This window comes from Gigantopelta aegis, chromosome 3, assembly GCF_016097555.1.
Source record: "Gigantopelta aegis isolate Gae_Host chromosome 3, Gae_host_genome, whole genome shotgun sequence".
NCBI classification, from domain to species: Eukaryota; Metazoa; Mollusca; class Gastropoda; order Neomphalida; family Peltospiridae; genus Gigantopelta; species Gigantopelta aegis.
Window position 1 is genome coordinate 76,632,544 of NC_054701.1, and position 23,337 is coordinate 76,655,880.

General features: G+C 37.7%; 1 protein-coding gene across 2 annotated transcripts in view; it reads right to left on the reverse strand.

Annotated features, from left to right (window-relative positions):
* LOC121369095 (protein O-linked-mannose beta-1,2-N-acetylglucosaminyltransferase 1-like) overlaps positions 1-23,076 on the reverse strand; it is a 59,524-nt gene extending 36,448 nt beyond the window's left edge. The window contains exons 1-8 of one of the 2 annotated variants that reach the window (XM_041493945.1): positions 23,033-23,076; positions 20,443-20,736; positions 19,201-19,278; positions 17,816-17,857; positions 15,688-15,790; positions 15,039-15,097; positions 2,328-2,378; positions 1,467-1,551 (exon numbers count right to left, since the gene is read on the reverse strand). In XM_041493945.1, the coding sequence (XP_041349879.1) occupies positions 1,467-1,551; positions 2,328-2,378; positions 15,039-15,097; positions 15,688-15,790; positions 17,816-17,857; positions 19,201-19,278; positions 20,443-20,518 (494 nt within the window). In that variant the 5' untranslated portion in view covers positions 20,519-20,736; positions 23,033-23,076. Of the gene's footprint in view, positions 1-1,466; positions 1,552-2,327; positions 2,379-15,038; positions 15,098-15,687; positions 15,791-17,815; positions 17,858-19,200; positions 19,279-20,442; positions 20,737-23,006 lie in introns of both variants that reach the window. The other variant, XM_041493946.1, reaches the window with a different exon arrangement.
* Between the last annotated feature and the right edge of the window lie 261 nt (positions 23,077-23,337).

Below are 23,337 nucleotides of genomic sequence, written 5' to 3' on the forward strand. Positions count from 1 at the left end.
TTAAAAAATAAGGGCTATTTTTAGGAATTTTTAGGATTTTTTTGACAAAAATAAGGACTGAAATTCAATAATCAATATAAAAGAAAAACATTAACACTATACACTTTGGAATCTATATTACTACTACGCAGACAAATGTACTGCCGCAGTAGTTAATTAACAACAACAAATAATAACAACCCAGAACTGATCACTTAATTAGTTAATCTCTAGGTGTCTAGTTTACACAATATTGTAATCACTTCACCGTGACACAACACCCACACGTGTGATAATTGAGAAACGCTTCCAGGGGAACTTAATTAATAAAGGAATTACAACTCTATTCCTAACTGGGTAATTTTTAATTAACCCTTAACTACTCATTCAATAACCTTGTAACACAGAATTAATACTGGTACCTATCACAATAAAGACAATAACCTACAGTTTACCTAGGTCCTCTAAGATGACTGGCTAAGCTTTAATAATTATTTAGACAGTGAGCCTACAGTTTACTGCGTCAGATGACCGGCAGCACCGTCTAAATAATATTGGTATAATACAGTATTAAAATATTTAAAGTCACATCAATCACATCAAGGTTATACACAGAGCAGAAAATATATAATTACCCGTCCGGACGGACAACGATCCCTGGAAGCCTTCCAATATGTTTCTCCCTGATATCTCTAAAACCCTAGCTATTTATTATAAAAACCGAATATCGCCTGGGGGTACATCGCGGCCCTCCCCCTATCAAGTGATATTTCCACAGCGACCAAGCCGGCATATTTTTCTTAGATCGCCAGACTTGCTGACGCCTAGTCGCCAAAATCACCGTCGTCAAAAACGCACTCGCAGAGGTATTACGTAACTACTGCCCACCTGGGCTTAAGTGCATATTGGAACTGCACACGGCCCTCTAAAACAATTAATATCGCCACAGGCGAAAACAAAATTAAGAGCATGTTCCGTCACAGTCATCAACAGCGATATTCAGCATATCAATACAACCAGATTAAAGTAATCTGATATGGTGCAAATCCATGCTGAATATGATGCTGATAATCACCAAGATGTCTTTTGAGAAATACATTAATTCAACATATTCATTATCTGAAAGTATACTAAGGCTAGATTTAATTAATTCCAACACTTATTTTATGTTGCATTTAGCAAAAAATGTAAAAATTTGAAAATTTAGGATTTTCACCAAAAAATTAGGGCTTTTTAGGATTTTGAAGCTTTAATAAGGAATATTAGGGCTGCTGTCAAAAAATAAGGAAAATTAGGAAAATAAGGGCCCGCTTGCAAGCCTGTCCTATGGAATGCTGTTAGAGTATCGCGTCGCACACACCGGGTCATGGGCAACCGTGACTTTGGTGTACAGGAATGCGGTCTCACAGAAGAGGAGAGGCAGAGGACAAAGGAAGTGGAAACGTGCGCCGGGGGAGGCAACACAGTAAACATTTTATTACACTTACTTCCCCGAGCTCTCGTCAAAACTGGCTATCAGTACGATATGATCCTGTGGAACTGTTTTTTTCAGAAAGCGAATCAGGCCAGTATCTAAATTTAAAAAAAAGAAAGAAATGGTTTATTTAACGACACACTCAACACATTTTATTTACGATTATATGGTGTCAGACATATAGTTAAGGACCACACAGATTGTGAGAGGAAACCCACTGTCGCCACTACATGGGCTACTCTTTCCGATTACCAGCAAGGGATCTTTTATTTGCGCTTCCCACAGGCAGGATAGCACAAACCATGGCCTTTGTTGAACCAGGTATGGATCACTGGTCGGTGCAAGTGGTTTACACCTACCCACTGAGCCTTGCGGAGCACTCACTCAGGGTTTGGAGTCGGTATCTGGATTAAAAATCCCATGCCTTGACTGGGATCCAAACCCAGTACCTACCAGCCTGTAGACCAACAATGGCCTAACCACGATGCCACCAATGGCCAGTATATCTAAATTTAAAGACAAGATGTAACTTTTAAATATAACAGGGAATGTAAAATGTCATAGTTTCTATAAAATATTGTATTTAGCAAGTCACAAAGATGATATTTAAGACATAGTACTGAAGTTTGTTTAAAAAAAAAAAAGAAGAAGAAGAAAGAAATCTGATTACTAAGTCCGATACTTCGCAAAGGCAAAATACAAATTTATGTGAACAAGTTGTGCTTGCATAATTATAAAGAAACAGATCTAAACAATGTTAACTAAAAACAATTCTGCATATATGTATTGTATTATTATGTAATTAGTTACAAAAAAGCACCATTTAAAAATGTTGATGTTTTAACTGCTTTGGCTTGTTAATACATTTATTTACCTTCAAGATATGTGTCAAATGTTTTGATGTTTGTCACTTCCAAAGTTTTATCTGCAAGAAAAGAAATAAAACAAAATCATAATGAACATTATTTCAAAATATATTTATTACTTTTACTCTTGTGTTTTTGTAAATTCAATATTAGTCTAACATTTTCTACTTTTATTTCAAAATGCTGATTAATGATTACAAAATGGAATATTAATGTGCAAGAGAAATATTAATTAAAGGAGCTCAATCACGGATTTAGTGGGCCTTGTTTCTCTAAATATGCATTAGAAATGAAACTTACATTCATTTGGAATACCAAACCTAGTTATTGTATGATCCAAAATAGTTTAATTGAACTACGATCAAGGGAATTCCATGATACGCTTCTTTTTTTAAATTTGGAACTCTTCTTCTGATGAGACATGAAAAATACAGAAAAACAGACTCGTAGTGATGAGGCTATATACATGTATATGACAACCATATAATGTATTTTTGGATTTTACATAAACGATCGCCGTGTATAGAGACTTGGCAAATGAGGGCCGGCTATATACATGGCAAATGAATATATTATTTCATGATGAAAATAACCGCAAATACGCTGAAATAAAATAATAAACAGTCAGAACATGAACCATTTATTATTATTATTATTATTATTATTAGGCGCGTGTGCAAATTATTTTGATTGGTTCGCAAAGTGGTATTTCGGTTTTAATGTATCTATAGCGTATAAAATCCCAGTGTACTGTTGCACGTTTTGTCTTCCAAAGGTTGGCTAATTATTACTTAACCCAGTTGAATCCAGTTCTACGTGCAGGGACAAGTTCAGCCTGCTGTTTGTGCATGTGTGCACACACATTAATCTTGCATTTTTATAGCCAAAACTCCTCCAGATAAAACAACGCCCCTCCACCCCAAAAAAGTAGTAGTAGGCTAATAATAATAATAATAATAATAATAATAATAATAATAATAATAATAATAATAGTAATAGTAGTAGTAGTAGTAGTAGTAGTAGCAATAATAATAGAAATAGGAATAATAATTGTGTATTAGTAGTAGTAGTAGTAGTAGTAGTAGTAGTAGTAAAAGTAGTATTACTTAATAGTAACAATATTAATAATACTATTATATAATAATAGACATAATAGTAATGTCATAACAGTGTGATGTCATAACAGTGTGACATCATAACAGTGTGACGTCCTAACAGTGTGACTTCCTAACAGTGTGATGTCCTAATACAGTGACGTCCTAACACTGTGATGTCCTAACAGTGTGATGTCCTAACTGTGTGACGTCATAACAGTGTGACGTCATAACATAGTGTGATGTCATAACAGTGTGACATCATAAAGTTAAGTTTGTTTTATTTAACGACACCACTAGAGCACATTGATTTTTTAATCTTAGCATCGGATATTGGACGTCAAACATATGGTCATTCTGACACTGGTTTTTTTAGAGGAAACCCACTGTCGCCACATAGGCTACTCTTTTACGACAGGCAGCAAGGGATTTTTGATTTGCGTTACCCCCATACAGGATAGCACAAACCATGGCCTTTGTTGAACCAGGTATGGATCACTGGTCGGTGCAATTGGTTTACACCTACCCATTGAGCCTTGCGGAGCACTCTCAGGGTTTCGAGTCGGTATTTTGATGAAAAATCCCATGCCTCAACTGGGATCCGAACCCAGTACCTACCAGCCTGTAGACCGATGGCCTAACCACCACACCACTGAGGCCGGTTAAATGAGTGTGATGTCATAACAGACTGTGATGTCATAAGAGTGTGATGTCATAACAGAAAGTGATGTCATAACTGAGTGTAATGTCATAACAGAGTGTCATATCACAAGAGAGTGTCATAAACAAAGTGTGATGTCATAAAAGAGTGACATCATAACTGAGTGTGATGTCATATCAGTGTGATGTCATAACAGTACGACATCCTAACAGTGTGATGTCCTAATACAGTGACGTCCTAACACTGTGATGTCCTAACAGTGTGATGTCATAACAGTGTGACATCATAACAGTGTGACGTCCTAACAGTGTGACTTCCTAACAGTGTGATGTCCTAATACAGTGACGTCCTAACACTGTGATGTCCTAACAGTGTGATGTCCTAACTGTGTGACGTCATAACAGTGTGACGTCATAACATAGTGTGATGTCATAACAGTGTGACATCATAAAGTTAAGTTTGTTTTATTTAACGACACCACTAGAGCACATTGATTTTTTAATCTTAGCATCGGATATTGGACGTCAAACATATGGTCATTCTGACACTGGTTTTTTTAGAGGAAACCCACTGTCGCCACATAGGCTACTCTTTTACGACAGGCAGCAAGGGATTTTTGATTTGCGTTACCCCCATACAGGATAGCACAAACCATGGCCTTTGTTGAACCAGGTATGGATCACTGGTCGGTGCAATTGGTTTACACCTACCCATTGAGCCTTGCGGAGCACTCTCAGGGTTTCGAGTCGGTATTTTGATGAAAAATCCCATGCCTCAACTGGGATCCGAACCCAGTACCTACCAGCCTGTAGACCGATGGCCTAACCACCACACCACTGAGGCCGGTTAAATGAGTGTGATGTCATAACAGACTGTGATGTCATAAGAGTGTGATGTCATAACAGAAAGTGATGTCATAACTGAGTGTAATGTCATAACAGAGTGTCATATCACAAGAGAGTGTCATAAACAAAGTGTGATGTCATAAAAGAGTGACATCATAACTGAGTGTGATGTCATATCAGTGTGATGTCATAACAGTACGACATCCTAACAGTGACATCCTAACACCGCGTCATCCTAACACTGATGTCCTAATGGTGTGACGTCCTAACAGTGGGACATCCTAAAACTGTGACATCCTAACACTGTGATGTCATAACACTGTGACGTCATAACAGTGTGACATCATAAGTGTGATGTCATAACAGTGTGATTTTTTTTTTATGTTATCATCGGCTATTGGACATCAAACAGAAGGTCATTCTGACACTGTTTTTTAGAGAAAACCTGCTGTTGCCACATAGGCTACTCTTTTACGACAGGCAGCAAGGGATTTTTTATTTGCGCTTCCCACAGGCAGGATAGCACAAACCATGGCCTTTGTTGAACCAGTTATGGATCACTGGTTGGTGCAAGTAGTTTACACCTACCCATTGAGCCTTGCGGAGCACTCACTCAGGGTTTGGAGTCGGTATCTGGATGAAAAATCCCATGCCTCGACTGGGATTCGAACCCAGTACCTACCAGCCTGTAGACCGATGGCCTAACCACAACGCCACCGAGGCCTGGTTCAATGAGTGTGATGTCACAACAGAGTGACATCATAACCGAGTGTGATGTCATATCAGAGTGTGATGTCATACCAGTGTGATATCCTAACAATGTCACATCCTAACACAGTAACGTCCTAACACTGTGACTTCCTAACACTGTGACTCCTAACAGTGTGACATCCTAACACAGTGACATCCTAACACTGTGACATCCTAGCGGTGTGATGTCCTAACACTGTGACATCATAACAGTGTGACATCATAACTGTGACATCATTAAGTGTGATGTCGTAACAGTGTGACGTCATAAAGTTAAGTTTGTTTTATTTAACGTCACTAGAGTACATTGATTTTTTGTTTATGTTATCGGCTATTGGGACGTCAAACAGATGGTCATTCTGACAGTTTTTTTAGAGGAAACCCGCTGTTGCCACATAGGCTACTCTTTTATGACAGGCAGCAATGGATTTTTTATTTGCGCTTCCCACAGGCAGGATACCACAAACCATGGCCTTTGTTGAACCAGGTATGGATCACTGGCCGGTGCAAGTGGTTTACACCTACCCATTGAGCCTTGCGGAGCACTCACTCAGGGTTTGAAGTCGGTATCTGGATGAAAAATCCCATGCCTCTACTCAGATTCAAACCCAGTACCTACCAGCCTGTAGACCGATGGCCTAACCACAACGCCACCGAGGCCGGTTAAATGAGTGTGATGTCACAACAGTGTCATAAACAAAGTGTGATGTCATAACTGAGTGTGATGTCATATCAGAGTGTGATGTCATACCAGTATGATATCCTAACAGTGACATCCTAACACTGTGACATCCTAACACTGTGACATCCTAACGGTGTGACGTCCTAACAGTGTGACTCCTAACAGTGTGACATCCTAACACTGTGATGTCCTAACGGTGTGATGTCCTAACCCTGTGATGTCATAACAGTGTGACATCATAACTGTGACATCATAACTGTGACATCATAAGTGTGATGTCGTAACAGTGTGACGTAATAAAGTTAAGTTTGTTTTATTTAATGTCACTAGAGCACATTGATTTTTTTTTTATGTTATCGACGTCAAACAGATGGTCATTCTGACAGTTTTTTAGAGGAAACCCGCTGTTGCCACGTAGGCTACTCTTTTACGACAGGCAGCAAGGGATTTTTTATTTGCGCTTCCCACAGGCAGGATAGCACAAACCATGGCCTTTGTTGAACCAGGTATGGATCACTGGTCGGTGCAAGTGGTTTACACCTACCCACTGAGCCTTGCGGAGCACTCACTCAGGGTTTGGAGTCGGTATCTGGATGAAAAATCCCATGCCTCGACTGGGATTCGAACCCAGTACCTACCAGCCTGTAGACCGATGGCCTAACCACAACGCCACCGAGGCCGGTTAAATGAGTGTGATGTCACAACAGTGTCATAAACAAAGTGTGATGTCATAACTGAGTGTGATGTCATATCAGTGTGATGTCATACCAGTGTGATGTCATACCAGTGTGATATCCTAACAATGTGACATCCTAACACTGTGACATCCTAATGGTGTGACGTCCTAACACTGTGACGTCCTAACAGTGTGACTCCTAACAGTGTGACATCCTAACACTGTGACATCATAACAGTGTGACATCATAACTGTGACATCATAAGTGTGATGTCGTAACAGTGTGACGTCATAAAGTTAAGTTTGTTTTATTTAATGTCACTAGAGCACATTGATTTTTTTTTTTTATGTTATGCTATTGACGTCAAACAGATGGTCATTCTGACAGTTTTTTTAGAGGAAACCCGCTGTTGCCACGTAGGCTACTCTTTTACGACAGGCAGCAAGGGATTTTTTATTTGCGCTTCGGCAGGATAGCACAAACCATGGCCTTTGTTGACAGGTATGGATCCTAACAAGTGTTTACACCTACCCCTAGCCTTGCGGAGCACTCACTGTTTGAGTCGGTATCCTAAAAACATGCCTGACTGGGATTCGAACCCAGTACCTCCTAACATGGTGTGCCACGAGGCCGGTTAAATGAGTGTGATGTCACAACAGTGTCATAAACAAAGTGTGATGTCATAACTGAGTGTGATGTCATATCAGTGTGATGTCATACCAGTGTGATGTCATACCAGTGTGATATCCTAACAATGTGACATCCTAACACTGTGACATCCTAATGGTGTGACGTCCTAACACTGTGACGTCCTAACAGTGTGACTCCTAACAGTGTGACATCCTAACACAGTGACATCCTAACACTGTGATGTCCTAACGGTGTGACATCCTAACACTGTGACATCATAACAGTGTGACATCATAACTGTGACATCATAAGTGTGACATCATAAGTGTGATGTCGTAACAGTGTGACGTCATAAAGTTAAGTTTGTTTTATTTAATGTCACTAGAGCACATTGATTTTTTTTTTATGTTATCGGCTATTGGGACGTCAAACTGATGGTCATTCTGACAGTTTTTTAGAGGAAACCCGCTGTTGCCACGTAGGCTACTCTTTTACGACAGGCAGCAAGGGATTTTTTATTTGCGCTTCCCACAGGCAGGATAGCACAAACCATAGCCTTTGTTGAACCAGGTATGGATCACTGGTCGGTGCAAGTGGTTTACACCTACCCACTGAGCCTTGCGGAGCACTCACTCAGGGTTTGGAGTCGGTATCTGGATGAAAAATCCAATGCCTCGATTGGGATCCGAACCCAGTACCTACCAGCCTGTAGACTGGTGGCTTAACCACGATGCCACCAAGGTCAGTTAAATGAGTGTGATGTCATAACAAAGTGTGACGTCACAACAGTGTCATAGACAAAGTGTGATGTCATAACAGAGTGATGCCATAACAGAGTTTGATGTGATAACAGTGTGATATCATAATAGTGCGACATCATAAGTGTGACATCATAACACAGTGACGTCCTAACACAGTAACATCGTAACACTGTGACGTCCTAACATTTTGATGTCATAACACTGTGACGTCCTAACACTGACACCCTAATAGTGTGAGGTCCTAACAGTGTCATAACGTCACTAGAGCACATTGATTTTTTTATTTTATCATCAGATATTGGACGTCAAACAGATGGTCATTCTGACATTTTTTTTAGAGGAAACCAGCTGTCGCCACATAGGCTACTCTTTTATGACAGGCAGCAAGGGATTTTTTATTTGCGCTTCCCACAGGCAGGATAGCATAAACCACGGCCTTTGTTGAACCAGGTATGGATCACTGGTCGGTGCAAGTGGTTTACACCTACCCATTGAGCCTTGCGGAGCACTCACTCAGGGTTTGGAATGAATGAATGAATGTTTAACGACACCCCAGCACGAAAAATACATTGGCTATTGGGTGTCAAACTATGGTAAAATGCAAGAAAAGTGTGATGATCATCATCAATATAAAAATTCAACAATTAAATAAAAACACAGTGTAAAGGACTGTGTAAAAGTACAAATAACACAGATAGATATAATTAAAATTTAGAATAAAATTCAGTATCTCCTAAAAACTGCAATAAAAGTTCTGGATGGAATCGAAATGATTCCATCACATTTCTTTGTCCAAATATATCTTTTCGAGTTGCTGACAACTGCTTACACTCCACCAAAATGTGTCGCACAGTCAGAAGACACTGGCAGTGCTCACACTGTCACTCAGGGTTTGGAGTCGGTATCTGGATGAAAAATCCAATGCCTCGATTGGGATCCAAACCCAGTACCTACCCCAGAGTGTGATGTCATAACTGAGTGTGATGTCATATAAGAGTGTGATGTCATAACAGTGACATCCTAACACAGTGACATCTTAACACTGTGACATCATAACGGCGTGACGTCCTAACACTGTGACATCTTAACATTGTGACATCCTAACACTGTGACATCCTAACACTGTGACGTCCTAACAGTGTGATGTCATAACATAGTGTGACATCATAACAGTGTGACATCATAAGTGTGATGCAGTGTGATGTCATAAAGTCAAGCTTGTTTTATTTAACGACATCACTAGAGCAAATTGATTTTATCTTAGTTCTTTGTGAAAGTTTCTCTGTTTGTATAGAGGAGATCTCTGAGCTGATCTTGTTGTTCTTGTAATAAGCTCCTATTTACAGCCTCCAGCACCATGTCAACTGAGTTGATGGCTACTGAGGATGGCAAGCGTATGCTTGCAGCTGGGGAAAGCAACGTCACCTGACTACCCGTGTCAACAAGCAGGGTGAAATAAGTATTAGCAATCTTAATATTCACCAGTTGGCCTTTATCTCCAACTTTAAAGCAAGCTTGGAAATTAGCCTTAACTGGATCAGCTGGATTGAGGGAGGAGTCAGGGATTATCTTCCCTTGACCACAAACCGAACAAATCTCTCCCTCCATCTGACTGCTTGTTTTATTAGCTCTCACTTCCTTAGGATTTGTGGATGGTTTATCACAAGTCTCCACCAAATCCCGACCTAAGTCTGAGTCGGTGGGATCCAGTTTCCCTGACAACCATTAGTCTGGGAATTTAGAGGGCACTCGGAAGCCCAATGGCCAGTCTCATTGCATTTGAAACATGCACCGTTGCCTCTCCTAGAAGTACTAGGGGATCGTGAACAAATTCAGTCCTCTGAATGATTCCTCTTGTATTGAGAGTATTGATCTCTCTCTTTATTCTTGAAAAATGTACTATTCTTCTGATTGCTCTTTGTAGGTCTTCCTCTATTTGGGCGACTGCGTGGAGGAGATGAACAAATTAGCATAGATGCCAACTGCTCCACAGACTTTTGAAGACTGGACAGCCGATTGGTCAAAGTATTGAGTCTCAGATCAACTGAACTCTCCTCTGTCTCTGAATCAAAATGTACTCTCTTTCCTTGAAAAGAATGAGGGCTCAAAGCACGCACATATCTCTGCTGAGCAGGTTTGCCGACAACTGACTCATAAAGTTCAACCACATCAAGTCTTTGTCTACGGCCCTCTTCAGTGCATCCAGAGCCAGCCTCTCCTGAAGTTCATAGGGAAGATCAGGATAAGCACCTTGAGCAAGATGCCATATATCATCTCGCAAGTCGGCAATGCTCTCACCAGACTTACGGTTTCGCCCCATCAACTCCTCCCGTATAACATCTGGACGACTGGTTCCATATCGCCTGCGTAGGCTGTGTGAAAGCCTCTGGTAGTCCAATCGCTCATGCTCAGGTAGTCCTGCGTAAAAACGCTGAGCTACACCCTCCAGTGCACACCCAACATTTGGGCTGCCTGGGTATCTTCCCAACGCGATTGTGTGGCCAAATTCCTAAACTGGGCTTCAAAAGCACGGTAATCACCTTTTCCATTAAATTTGGGCAACTGGAGTGAGATTCTCCCAAATGAATTGTCTCTCCTTGGAGGGCATCTATCAAAGGAGTCAATCCTTCGTGCGAGACCAAGCATGCTGCTGAACAATTGTGACACTAGACCAATTAGATTTTGGTCCGAACTCACCATTGGAGGTGGTGCTGGTTGCTTGTACCTGGTCTGTCCAGTATATGGGTAATTGTAATCACTATGCGAGGGCGTGGGCTGATTCTCAGGATACAGGTCAGTATCTCTGGGCAAGTAACCCTCACTGTGTGACCTGGAAGGTAAGTAGTCACCGACCATAGAGTCAGGATTTTCTAGCCGTGTTGGTTTCTGGGCAACATTCGCTATACTACTACCTATACTACTGAACTAGCAGCAGGTGAATGGGCCGGAAGCTGTAGTTGGCTTCCATTATTGTTCATTAGCTCAGACAATGTCTGGATGGTTGACAGTAAACATCTGGACAAAAAGCACTAGTGTACTGGTACTCACTAGGAGCAGACTCCAACATGTGGGAAGCTTGGCGAGAACGTAAATTTCCAGCCGGACCATCAAAATTATCCACTCTCCTAGATAGGGAATTACTAACTAAATAATTTTCCATTTTATTTCAATTTAATTCTAAAGTTAAGATTTATGAGTTATTAAAATAAATCCCACCGCTGCCACCATTAAGCTGTGACGTGTTAGGGGGGTAGGGTTATGAGGAGGTTCTAAATATCTTCAAGTAGCGTTTTGGGTTTCTCTTCCCGTCAAACCACCCAACAGCACAGTTTACCAATAATTCTGAGTGAATGGAATAACACACTCGCTGTTTAATAATGAAATTACATTTATTGGTCATCACAATTAATATATTTCTATAGTAGAATTATAAAGTAACTCGTAGACTAGTATAAAAACGTAGTCTACGGAAAAATAAAAATAAACCACTGAAGGCCTAAATTGAAAATACTGATTTCCTCAGGTCTCGCCTGGATAAGGTATAGTTTTCTTAATAAAAACAATGCTCACATTGCAATAAAGAGATTTACGGCCCTGCCGGTAAGAACATCTGTTTTCTATTTACTTTCCAAACTGTCAACACTCAAGTTAGTGACCTTATTCCCGGTTGACGTTATACGTCTTTCTGAAGCTGACGTCATAATATTCCCCGCCGTAAATACCCCTACCCTCCTAACACGTCACACAGAGTGACATCATAACAGAGTGTGATGTCATAACAGTGTGATGTCATAACAGTGTGACATCATAATTGGTGTCATAACAGTGTGATGTCATAACAGTGACATAACAGTGTGACGTCGTAACAGTGTGACATCATAACTGTGACGTCCTAACAGTGTGACATCATAACAGTGACGTCATAACAGTGTGATGTCATAACAGTGTGACATCATAACAGTGTGACGTCATAAAGTATTTTTTTTATTATTTAAAGGAGCTCAATCACGGATTTAGTGGGCCTTGTTTTTCTAAATATGCATTATAAATGAAACTTACATTCATTTGGAATACCAAATCTAATTATTGTATGATCCAAAATATTTTAATTGAACTACGATCAAGGGAATTCCATGATACGCTTCTTTTCTAAAATTTGGAACTCTTCTTGTGATGACATGAAAAATACAGAAAAACCAACTCGTAGTGATGAGGCTATATATACGACAACCGTATAATGTATTTTTGGATTTTATATAAACGATCGCCGTGTATAGAGACTTGGCAAATGAGGGCCGGCTATATACATGGCAAATAATGACGAATTTTGTGACGAAAATAACTGCGAATACGCTGAAATAAAATAATAAACAGTCGGAACATGAACTCACCATTTATTATTATTATTATTATTATTAGGCGTGTGTGCAAATTATTTTGACTGGTTCGCAAAGTGGTATTTCGGTTTTAATGTATCTATAGCGTAAAAAAACCCAGTGTACTGTTGCACATTTTGTCGTTCAAAGGTTGGCTAATTATTACTTAACCCAGTTGAATCCAGTTCTACGTGCAGGGACAAGTTCAACCTGCCGTTTGTGCGTGTGTGCACACACATTAATCTTGCATTTTTATAGCCAAAACTCCTCCAGATAAAACACCGCCCCTCCACCCCAAAAAAGTAGTAGTAGGCTAATAATAATAATAATAATAATAATAATAGTAGTCGTAGTAATAATAATAATAGTAATAGGAATAATAATTGTGTATTAGTAGTAGTAGTAGTAGTAGTAGTAGTAGTAGTAGTAATAATAATAGAAATAGGAATAATAATTGTGTATTAGTAGTAGTAGTAGTAGTAGTAAAAGTAGTATTACATGTATTATAATGTTGGTAAAATCATGTCGCGGTGGGGTGGTGGGTGGGGGTGGTTGTTACAAAAAATTACATAAATTTAGAGGGGGACCCGCGAGTGGTCTCAGCTTTAGTAGTAGCCTTTAAAAAAAATGTATTTTGAGTTTTATTGCCCCTTGCAATTTTGAGCATTTGAAATGTGACTAAATACAGCAAAATAACCTTTTAGTCGTATTTATTTACGGTAAAATTAAAGTTTTTAAAAAATTTACGTAAGCAGCGTCAAAACTGCAATCAGTGTACTGTCCATAGTTAGTTTCTCTTTCAGTTAATCTACCTCAGCTGCTGATAATTTGTAATTGTTATTTATTTATTTATTTATTTATTCACCATCATCGTCATTATTTATTTATTTATTTATTATAATAAATTTTTTGTTAGTACTGTAGAGACAATATGATGCTATTCATATATCTATGGAAAACGTACACAAAAGGGTCTGCTAAATTCATATACTCCACTACCCCCTCCCCTGTTCAGAAAATGCACTGTTCGTACAGTACTTAATATGTATTCCTCCTGCTCCAGATGGTTCGGTAATATGGATCAATCAAATACATGTACTTATTTACTGCCTATATACATTTTTGCTGTGAATATAGCCAGCCCTCGTTAGTGGAGGCTATAGACACGGCCTTCGTATATATAGTCACATCGTATGTAAACACGGTCTAGTTCAGAGTATTCTTTAAAAATGTAACAATTCCTATCCCAAGTCAGCTGTTATGGCATATTTTGTATAATAATGAATTTGACACGGTGGAAAATGACGGTGTTTGTGATCCAGATGTTTAGAGTTTTTCGCGTACGACTAACAATAAATTTACCTATAGATGCAAAGGCCTAACTAGTCGGGATTGTCGACATTTAACATGCTTCTGTTACTAAAATAAATTAATGTATAAGCTTATTATCATTCAGTAGATGTTTTTATTATTTTTTAATAACTTATTTTCATTGTTGTTTCTTTTGTGGGGGGGTTTTCTATTTACCAGAGGACGGTCAAACATTCTCGTTACACGAGCTTGGTAAATCGTTTTGGCACTGCGGTTATTCGGGGAATGCCCGTCACGTGACTCAAAATAATACGTCAGACCTCTGCTCTCCAAATAGCCGTTATTTTGCTCAGAATTATGGACCGTACCCATAATTCAATTATTTTTATAAAATATCAATAATAAGTGTAATATGGTGGTTATGTAGATGTTTCAATAAAGTACTTTTAGGTACAAATCAAATGTATATATTGTCATATAATACCTTGTTGGGTCAATAATTAGGTCAACCATCTGTGAGAGAGCGCGTTTAATTCAGATTCTTTTCAATAAATAATAGAATTAAATGTACAGTGAAACCTCTCAAAACCGGACCCTCTGTAAACTGGAATTCCTTCAAAACTGGACATTTTTCATGGTCCTTTTTAAAAAATCAGTAAACAACGTAACCTCTCTAAACTGAATACCTCTTAAAACTGGACATTTTATGTGGTCCCAAGGGTGTCCGGTTTAGGGGGGTTTCATTGTATATAAAACACTTATGTAATTCCCTAAGCATGACTAAACAACTTGACTGAATGGGAAAAAAATTACTAGTATACAAAACATTCTTCAACCAAATAAAATAAGACAGATACAGCAAATATTTCTGTGAACTGATATCTTGTAAGATCTTTAGATCAATAAACAAGAAACAAAATGAAGTTACTCACCATTCACGCTAACAATATTCAAGCCACGTCCATAGTTTTTCAACTCAGGACTAATTAACCTAAAAATGAAGAATGCAGTAATGAAAAAATTGATTTCGACACAAAAACAAGTGCACCTGAAACACAGCTTATTCTTAAAATGTTGATACCTGTCTGACAATACACATGACAAATATCAAACAAAATATTTGAGGAAATATATGCACCTACGTGTATTTGCCAGCACAAGTTTTTTTTTTTTATTCCAAAAGGGAAATAACTCTGCCACATATGGTAAAACATTACAGGGAAGTAAAGTACCGGTATGATGTGTAAACCCGCCTTTCTTGCTTTTCACGGACCTCCCTTCACATGTGACATGTACTATTCTCTAGACATCTGTTTTTCCATTGTTACAGATGTTACATGTAGCTGATCCATTAGAAAATATCTGTTACAAGTTGAACTATTTAATAAGAACATAAATTTGCTAATTCACAATCCTAACATCTGGATACTGTAGAACTTTAAAATGAATGAAATGCCAAGAAATTAGCATAGGAAACAATGTTTCCATAACATTAACCTGCATTAATCAGGAAGCCATTTCCCCCACATTTAATTACAAAACCCACTTATTTCCCACATGTTCCACAATTTTCCTACTCACACTTCTCCCTCTAAGCATATCGTTGGTCCAAGCTTGTTTCCCTCGCCAGTTCGAATGTAAAATGCCACTTGATTTGGTTCACACTTGACCCCACATCGAGAATCTGTAGTAACAATTCACACATAAAAATGAAACAGTGAATTCAATAAGCACAACTGCACATATTTGCAATGTTAAAGCTCTGTATGAATTACAATTTTGATGCAAAACAAAATTTCAAACGGTGTGTAAAAATGGCCCAACTCCAATTTGTAAATGAGTTTTTAAACACAAGCATTCTGAGAGTACTGCTGAAGTAATACATGTCCCCTACAGGGTCCAACACATTTTCTTATCTCCTAAGTTCTAGGGCCACAACTGTGAAAAATGGGTATATTGCCATGAAACCTCATCTGTAACAGTTCGTGATAAAGCTATATTACAAAATTTCATCGTAATATCTTCAGGAATTGTAAAAAGTCCAGAAAACTAATTTTCATATCTCCTAAGTTCAAGGGCCATAACTTTATAACAAATGGGTAAATATTAAATTGTCATGAAAGTCAAACTCAACCTGTAGCAATACATGATAAAGCTACGTAATACTTCGAGGTATTGTGAAAAACCATCAAAAAAACTATATATGGGACAGAAGGACAGAGACAAAACCTATAGAAAGAAAAAGAAAGAAATGTTTTTTTAACGACGCACTCAACACACTGTATTTACAGTTATATGGCCAAGGACCACACAGATATTGAGAGAGGAATCCCGCTGTTGCCACTTCATGGGCTACTCTCTTCGATCAGCAGCAAGGGATCTTTTATATGCAGCATCCCACAGACAGGGTAGTACATACCACGGCCTTTGATATACCAGTCGTGGTGCACTTGCTGGAACGAGAAATGGCCCAATGGGTCCACCGACAGGGATGGATCCCACACCGACCACGCATCGATTGAGCACTGTATCACTGGGCTACGTCTCGCCCCAAAACCTACAGTCCCCTCCAATTGGACCAGTAAGGGACTAATAAAAATTTAGTTTTTTGTCTATAAAATTTGGTACTGTGGAGATGGGCCCAAGTATATTTATTTTATCAGCCATTTGTTACATACATGCATCATACACAACACAATATTATTTTGTATTTTTATATATAATGTACATGTATGAAAGCTTGTATACAAAACAAGAATAAGTAGCCATTCTACTTACATGTATAAATACATGTGAGGTTTTCCTGAAATGGTGTTCGGTGAGCAATCAGACGAAATTTGAAATTTGACTTTTTTTTTGCAAGGTGATCAATCTGCCACGCTCTTAAAACTTTTCAGGTGAGTGTGGAAGGAAGTGACCGTGATCACTCACCTTTCCTAGTGAAGACTATATGAACTTGTCACTTTCATCTTGAACTATCAAGTCATCCATAAAACGTGATAGTTTGATTTGAAAGTAATTATCTTGCTATCACATTCTTCTGTTGGCCAACATTAAATCAGATGGCAACTATTGAAAGACAGCCTAGATAAAGCAAGTGCAGGGTGCTTGCTAAAGCTCCAGTATACCCTGTACATGTAGTTTTAATATTTAAAAATGTAAACAGATCATTGGGTGTATGCTTGATCCTTTGAAAGGCTTTTACATGTGTTACATGTAGCTCCAGTTTCAGCAACACAGAAGCATACTGTTAGCCACTGCAAAGCACCGAAAAGGCCACATTATTTAGCTCTTTAGTTACAGATTTTTTAGTAGTGAAGAGACAGTAACAAGACTATATGCATGTCGCATCAAGGCAGTTGTGTTTTACTTTAAAAGTTTACAGGATGAAAAGTTAAGATTGTAGCTTTAACTAATGATATTTGCATTTTCCAGTTATACATTGCTGTAAATCAGTGCTTATTGCTACACTGATATCACATTCGAAATCGCAGAATTCACATCAAACGGAATTTGCTTCATCCATTTTTGTGTAATACTGACATAAATTAGTATTTAGTAGTAATCTATAAGTGTTCTTGACATTACTAATAATAAACCTACCTGTATAAATTATAATGTCGTAATGGTTTGCACTATTTTCAATTATTTAATTACTTTTAATGTTTGTCTTTTTTCAGTTGCTACTGAATAAAGACATCTTAAATACCTGATAAATTCAAGTCACCACGAACATCCCATATTTGACGATCTAAAATGAAAACAGAAATTTTGTACATTACAAATAATATTTATCAATATATCAATGTATATATACATAAAATTATTGAAATTATGAAATTGAATGAAGAAAAAGGTGATTATCTGAAGAACTGTATTCCCCCAAACACTTCCTTATGAATATTATGTGTTCGAAACCCTAGTGGTATATGAGCATGTTAAACTAGTTATCTATCTATCTATTAGAATAATGCAAAAACAAAATAATGTCAACTTTTTGCATTAATTTCTTGTTAGCAAATAATTCATGCTTTAAAACAATTTATTTCCACAATGTTAGATACATTTAGTGATAAGAAAACATAATCAAGGTTAATAATTACATGACAATTTTGGTGTTTTTGTAGTACTTGATATGTAACTACAAACATTTATCTGCATTTCATAACCCAATAGGAATTTATGTTTCAAATGTTGTCTTCCATATTCTAAACGCCATGTGTAAATTAGCTTTTTTATACCTTACGTACATGTATTCATTTCACTAAGAGAGGCAAACATGTATATATTACATTTTGTTCATTCAATTCAATGGCTGATTCTTTCTTTTTTTTTAGGGGGTGGGGAGGGGGATAAAGGTTTTCTAACTAGTTACTATTTGACTACTGATGTGCTGCACCTAAAGTGTCAAAAAATCTGTCTAGAACAGTAGAGAATACATGCATTTTTGGAATACATCAAGAGTGGGAATTGGTGAACTGTAAAATAGAGGTAATCTAGAGGGGTCCCGGAAATTCTTGAAAACCTAGGTTAAAATCTGTGCCATCTGACACATTTTGGAGGAAAGGACAATTAAAATGCGAGAAAATGCAATGTTCCATGAGAAGAAAACAGTCGATCCGAGGGGAATTCCCACCCCGGATACATTAATAAAGTTTTGGTGATCTGTAACTTTGCAACTTTTAATTTTACAATGAAACATTTGCAATCCATGAAATTAAGAAAAACAACACATGGGGAAAAAAATAGAATATAGTTCTATAGACCACAGCAAAAAAGTGCTGTGGGAAATTAAAAACTTCACAGCATTACCAATTATCTTGGGCAATTTGGGTTGCATTTGACCATGTAACAGATTGGCAGTTCACTTAAATTTGAAGTTGCTTACCTGACATGTGAATAGAACTACATAGTTCATGTTAAATATTATGCCCTGATATCTGCTATATCACATAAAATGATCCTTTAATATTGCAGTTAACTAAAGTGAGACAAATTTTAGGCACAAGAAATTACAACTAATATGTACAATGATTAATCTCTGCTGATCATGGAGACCTGTACATGTAACAGCTAGTTTTAGAAAAGACTCACTTGATTCAGACAGGATAAGATGTATACAGTAGATGATAACGCACACACAGAAAACGATGGCTAGAAACTGCTTGACACCTGAAAATACATTAACATGATAGTGAAATCTTAGGAATTGTAATAATATTAAAAGTTATCTCACTTTTCAAAAATATGCACATACAAATAGCTCTCAAAATGCATTTAGATAAGCCAAGGATTCTAGAATTGTTTTTAAATCTACTAGCCATATGCAACCAGTGATTTAAAAAATGTACTAGCCACGATTAAAAATTCACCAGCCCTACTTTAAGTTGATACAATTTTACTAAATAACAGTAAATAGAGGATACCCCCCCCCCCCCCCCCCCCCGCGTGTCTTGTGATATAATGTTTTAGCACGAGTTGATAAAAGTATGAAATTGGAGGCTTGCCAAGGATTTTTATACTTTTATCAATGAGTGCTGATAATAATTGGATGTGTCACCTAAAAATGGAGATAGAGGTTAAAAACACTAGCATTGGGCAGTAGGGTGGGGGCAGGATACTAGTATTCATATTTAAAAAATAGACTTAACTGCAACATTTGACCTCCCAAAAAAATCACTAGCTGTCAGGCATGGCAATAGTAGTTACATATATTTACTAGCCCAACATTGAATATCACTATAGCCATGGGAGTGGGGATACCATAATCTAGACACCCTGGATAAGCAAATAACCCATTTTAATCGGCATGATTAAAACAATGAATTGCATACATGTGTAGTGTATGAAGATTTACATACATTGTACTGTAAACCTGGCAAAGACATTTCATTGCAAATAAACATTGCAGATACATACATGTATCAATGGTTGTTCGCAAAATTTATACGTTGCTAAACCACAAATGTCACAATATTAATCTGGTTTACAGTATAAACATGTGCTCTGTACCATGTCTACCAATAACCTTAAACAATGGGGGTGAGGGGTCACTTTTATAATTAAAATAAACTTGCAGTTTTTTGTATTTTCTGGTTGGGGTAGGCTGAGGCAAACTATCCCATTTGTCCCACCATCCTTGTCAACCACATGTATATGTTGATACAGCCCTGGTAGTTAGGGCTTGTACTATTCTGAACAGCCAACATGTCTCATTATACACGTACTTCCAAATTACCAAAATCATGCCACATGCTTTTAAATTAAAAAAAAATAATTTTAAAGTGTACATGTACGTACGTACATACTGTACATGTATACGTAGAAGATACTAACTTCCAAATTTCCTGTTTATGAACCTTCGTGCCGAACGGATAATCTTGGGACCCGACCTTCCACTTCGGTGAGCCATTTTATCAACTGACTGTGATGCGTGATGTGAACGTAATCACATGTAGCTGTCTTCAAGAGACTTGGGTGTCTTCATATTCATTATGTTTCAGCATATCCAGAGATGAGGTTCAGCAAGACTTGTATATAAAACACCTCTCATCCATCTCAATCAAGGGATTTTAAGTATATATATGCAGTCATTTAAGCTTACAGCTTCATCTTTCCCGTAAGAAAATTCTAAAAAGTACAAATAATAATTAATAGAATTGTTTTTACTGATATTAGTATAATGTTACCAGGTCACCGGAATCATTTTTCTCTCTAGGTTGTTTTACCGTAAAAGGTGAGCTGTTTTGTCCTAGGTATATTTTTAACATAGAAACCATTTCAGCCCCCGACGTTTCGGCCCCATATAAAACATTTGTGTATATTTAAAGTATTATATTGTTTGTAATTGCTAAATAATGTATACAATTATGTAGTTGGCATATCCAATTACATTTTAAAAACATGTTTACTCTTAACATGCTAAATGGCCTCTTAGTTCATTATCAAACAATGGCAGTGTTCGAGATTAACTGTATCCCGATATCCCGGGGATACCAGAATTTAATTTTGGATACCAGACTTCAAGAACCCAGTATCCCACCGGGATGCCATATAATACTAAATTCTCAGGTGGGATACCAGATTTTGAAATGTTAGTATCCAACTGAGATACTGGCCAAAAAATTTAATCTCGGACACTGAATGGCCATATTAATTGTGTGTTATGTTATGTTTAATGTCAGTAATGTTAAGATAAATATAATGTTATGGAAAATAAAATAATAATTGGGATATAAGCATATATAATATTAATACATAGTAACATACCAAAGAAACATTTTTTTTTAATTTCTAATGTAGTAAAATGGCCCACTAAAATGAATTGTTTGTTTACATCTGTACATCTGTAGTCTTTTTACACTTTTAAAGGCATGCACGCAAGTGCGCTCACACACACACACCTTTGTGAAGTTTGTCGGAAATCAATTGATAATTCATAGCACAAAGCATTGCACACAAAGTAACAATATCTAAAATAAACAACAAAACACACATTGATTAAACAGTTCCATTTAATCAAACACAAATCGAGACTTGACCGGGGCCGAAACGACTAGTCATGGGGCCGAAACTGACAGGGGCTAAAACGTCTTCACGGTCTTGCCAACATGTTTTAGGGTGAAAGGACCCGGATTCAAATATGGCAATTGTACATTAACTATGACATTGCACATTTTAAGTAAAATCTTGAATTATTTTCTCTTTTTTTTAACCTTTTGCATTCAAGTTTGGCTACAAAATGTATATAGCTGATCACGTTTTTGATTAGCCCGAGTACTCTGACTGTAAGAGAGCTAGACGGACATTTGGACATAAACACGCTCTCATTACAGTCAGAGACCAACCTATGTCTTTTTTTGGCAATTCCTGACTACCAAACGGTAGGCAACGAGACCCGCTCTAATACCACAACAATCCTATGTTTGACGTCAAATACCTTTACATCAATCATTTTCGAGTTAAGTGATACAAAAAAATCCACATATTAATCACTAATACACTTACTACAGAAAGAAACCCGACAGCACCCACATTCAGCTACGCTTCGTGACACTCCGTCGCAACAATTGCAAAGCTCGGCGATCTATTTCGAGACGTAGACCACGTGATCGCGCACTGGGCGATTCCGCCTTGTGCAGCAGTTACAGGGGCCGTCTCATATCAAGCGAAGTTACAACATGGAAGAGTTGGCTAATGCCGTTTTGGATGAATTTGGATTTCATTACGTCATTAAACCAAAACAATTACACATTATTGATTCCATTTTGAATTTGAAGGATACATTTGGGGTGTTATCGACAGGATACGGCAAAAGTATGTGCTACGTACTGCCTCCTCTTATGAGACGACCCCTGTAACTGCTGCACAAGGCGGAATCGCCCAGTCTCGAAATAGATCGCCGAGCTTTGTAATTGTTGCGACGGAGTGTCACGAAGCGTAGCTGAATGTGGGTGCTGTCGGGTTTCTTTCTGTAGTATGTGTATTAGTGATTAATATGTGGATTTTTTTGTATCACTTAACTCGAAAATGATTGATGTAAAGGTATTTGACGTCAAACATAGGATTGTTGTGGTATTAGAGCGGGATTCGTTTGCGTACCGTTTGGTAGTCAGGAATTGCCAAAAAAAAGACATAGGTTGGTCCCTGACTGTAATGAGAGCGTGTTTATGTCCAAATGTCCGTCTAGCTCTCTTACAGTCAGAGTACTCGGGCTAGTTTTTGATTTGAACTTAAAATCCGGTTTAGCGATTGCGTTGGGAACAGCACACACGACGATAATAGTGAAAATTGTTTGGAAAACAATATTAAGCAACTAATCCAAGTGCACAGATTATTAGTGAGGGTGAGGGTAAACATTTCAGAGCTAACAGTGCTGCATTTAACTTTGATTAACTTACATATATTTAGAAAACATTAAAATTACCACATTATTCGCCTTGTTAATTTCACTTCCGGTTTTAAGCGTGCACCTAACTCTACCTTTTGGAATACTAAACTGTTTATTAAATATCGTTGTTTTTAGTACCTGAGCTGAATTTTACTACAAAGATACCAAAAAAGAAAGAAAAAAAAGCTCTACATATTCCTTCATTTATCATTCACAAGACCCTATCATTAAAATATCAATTGAAGTTTATATGTTATTTTTTACATTCATATAACATATTTATATGTATAGCCTAAGAGACAAGTACTGAAAAGCAAACCATCAAATGTGCATTGTGAATT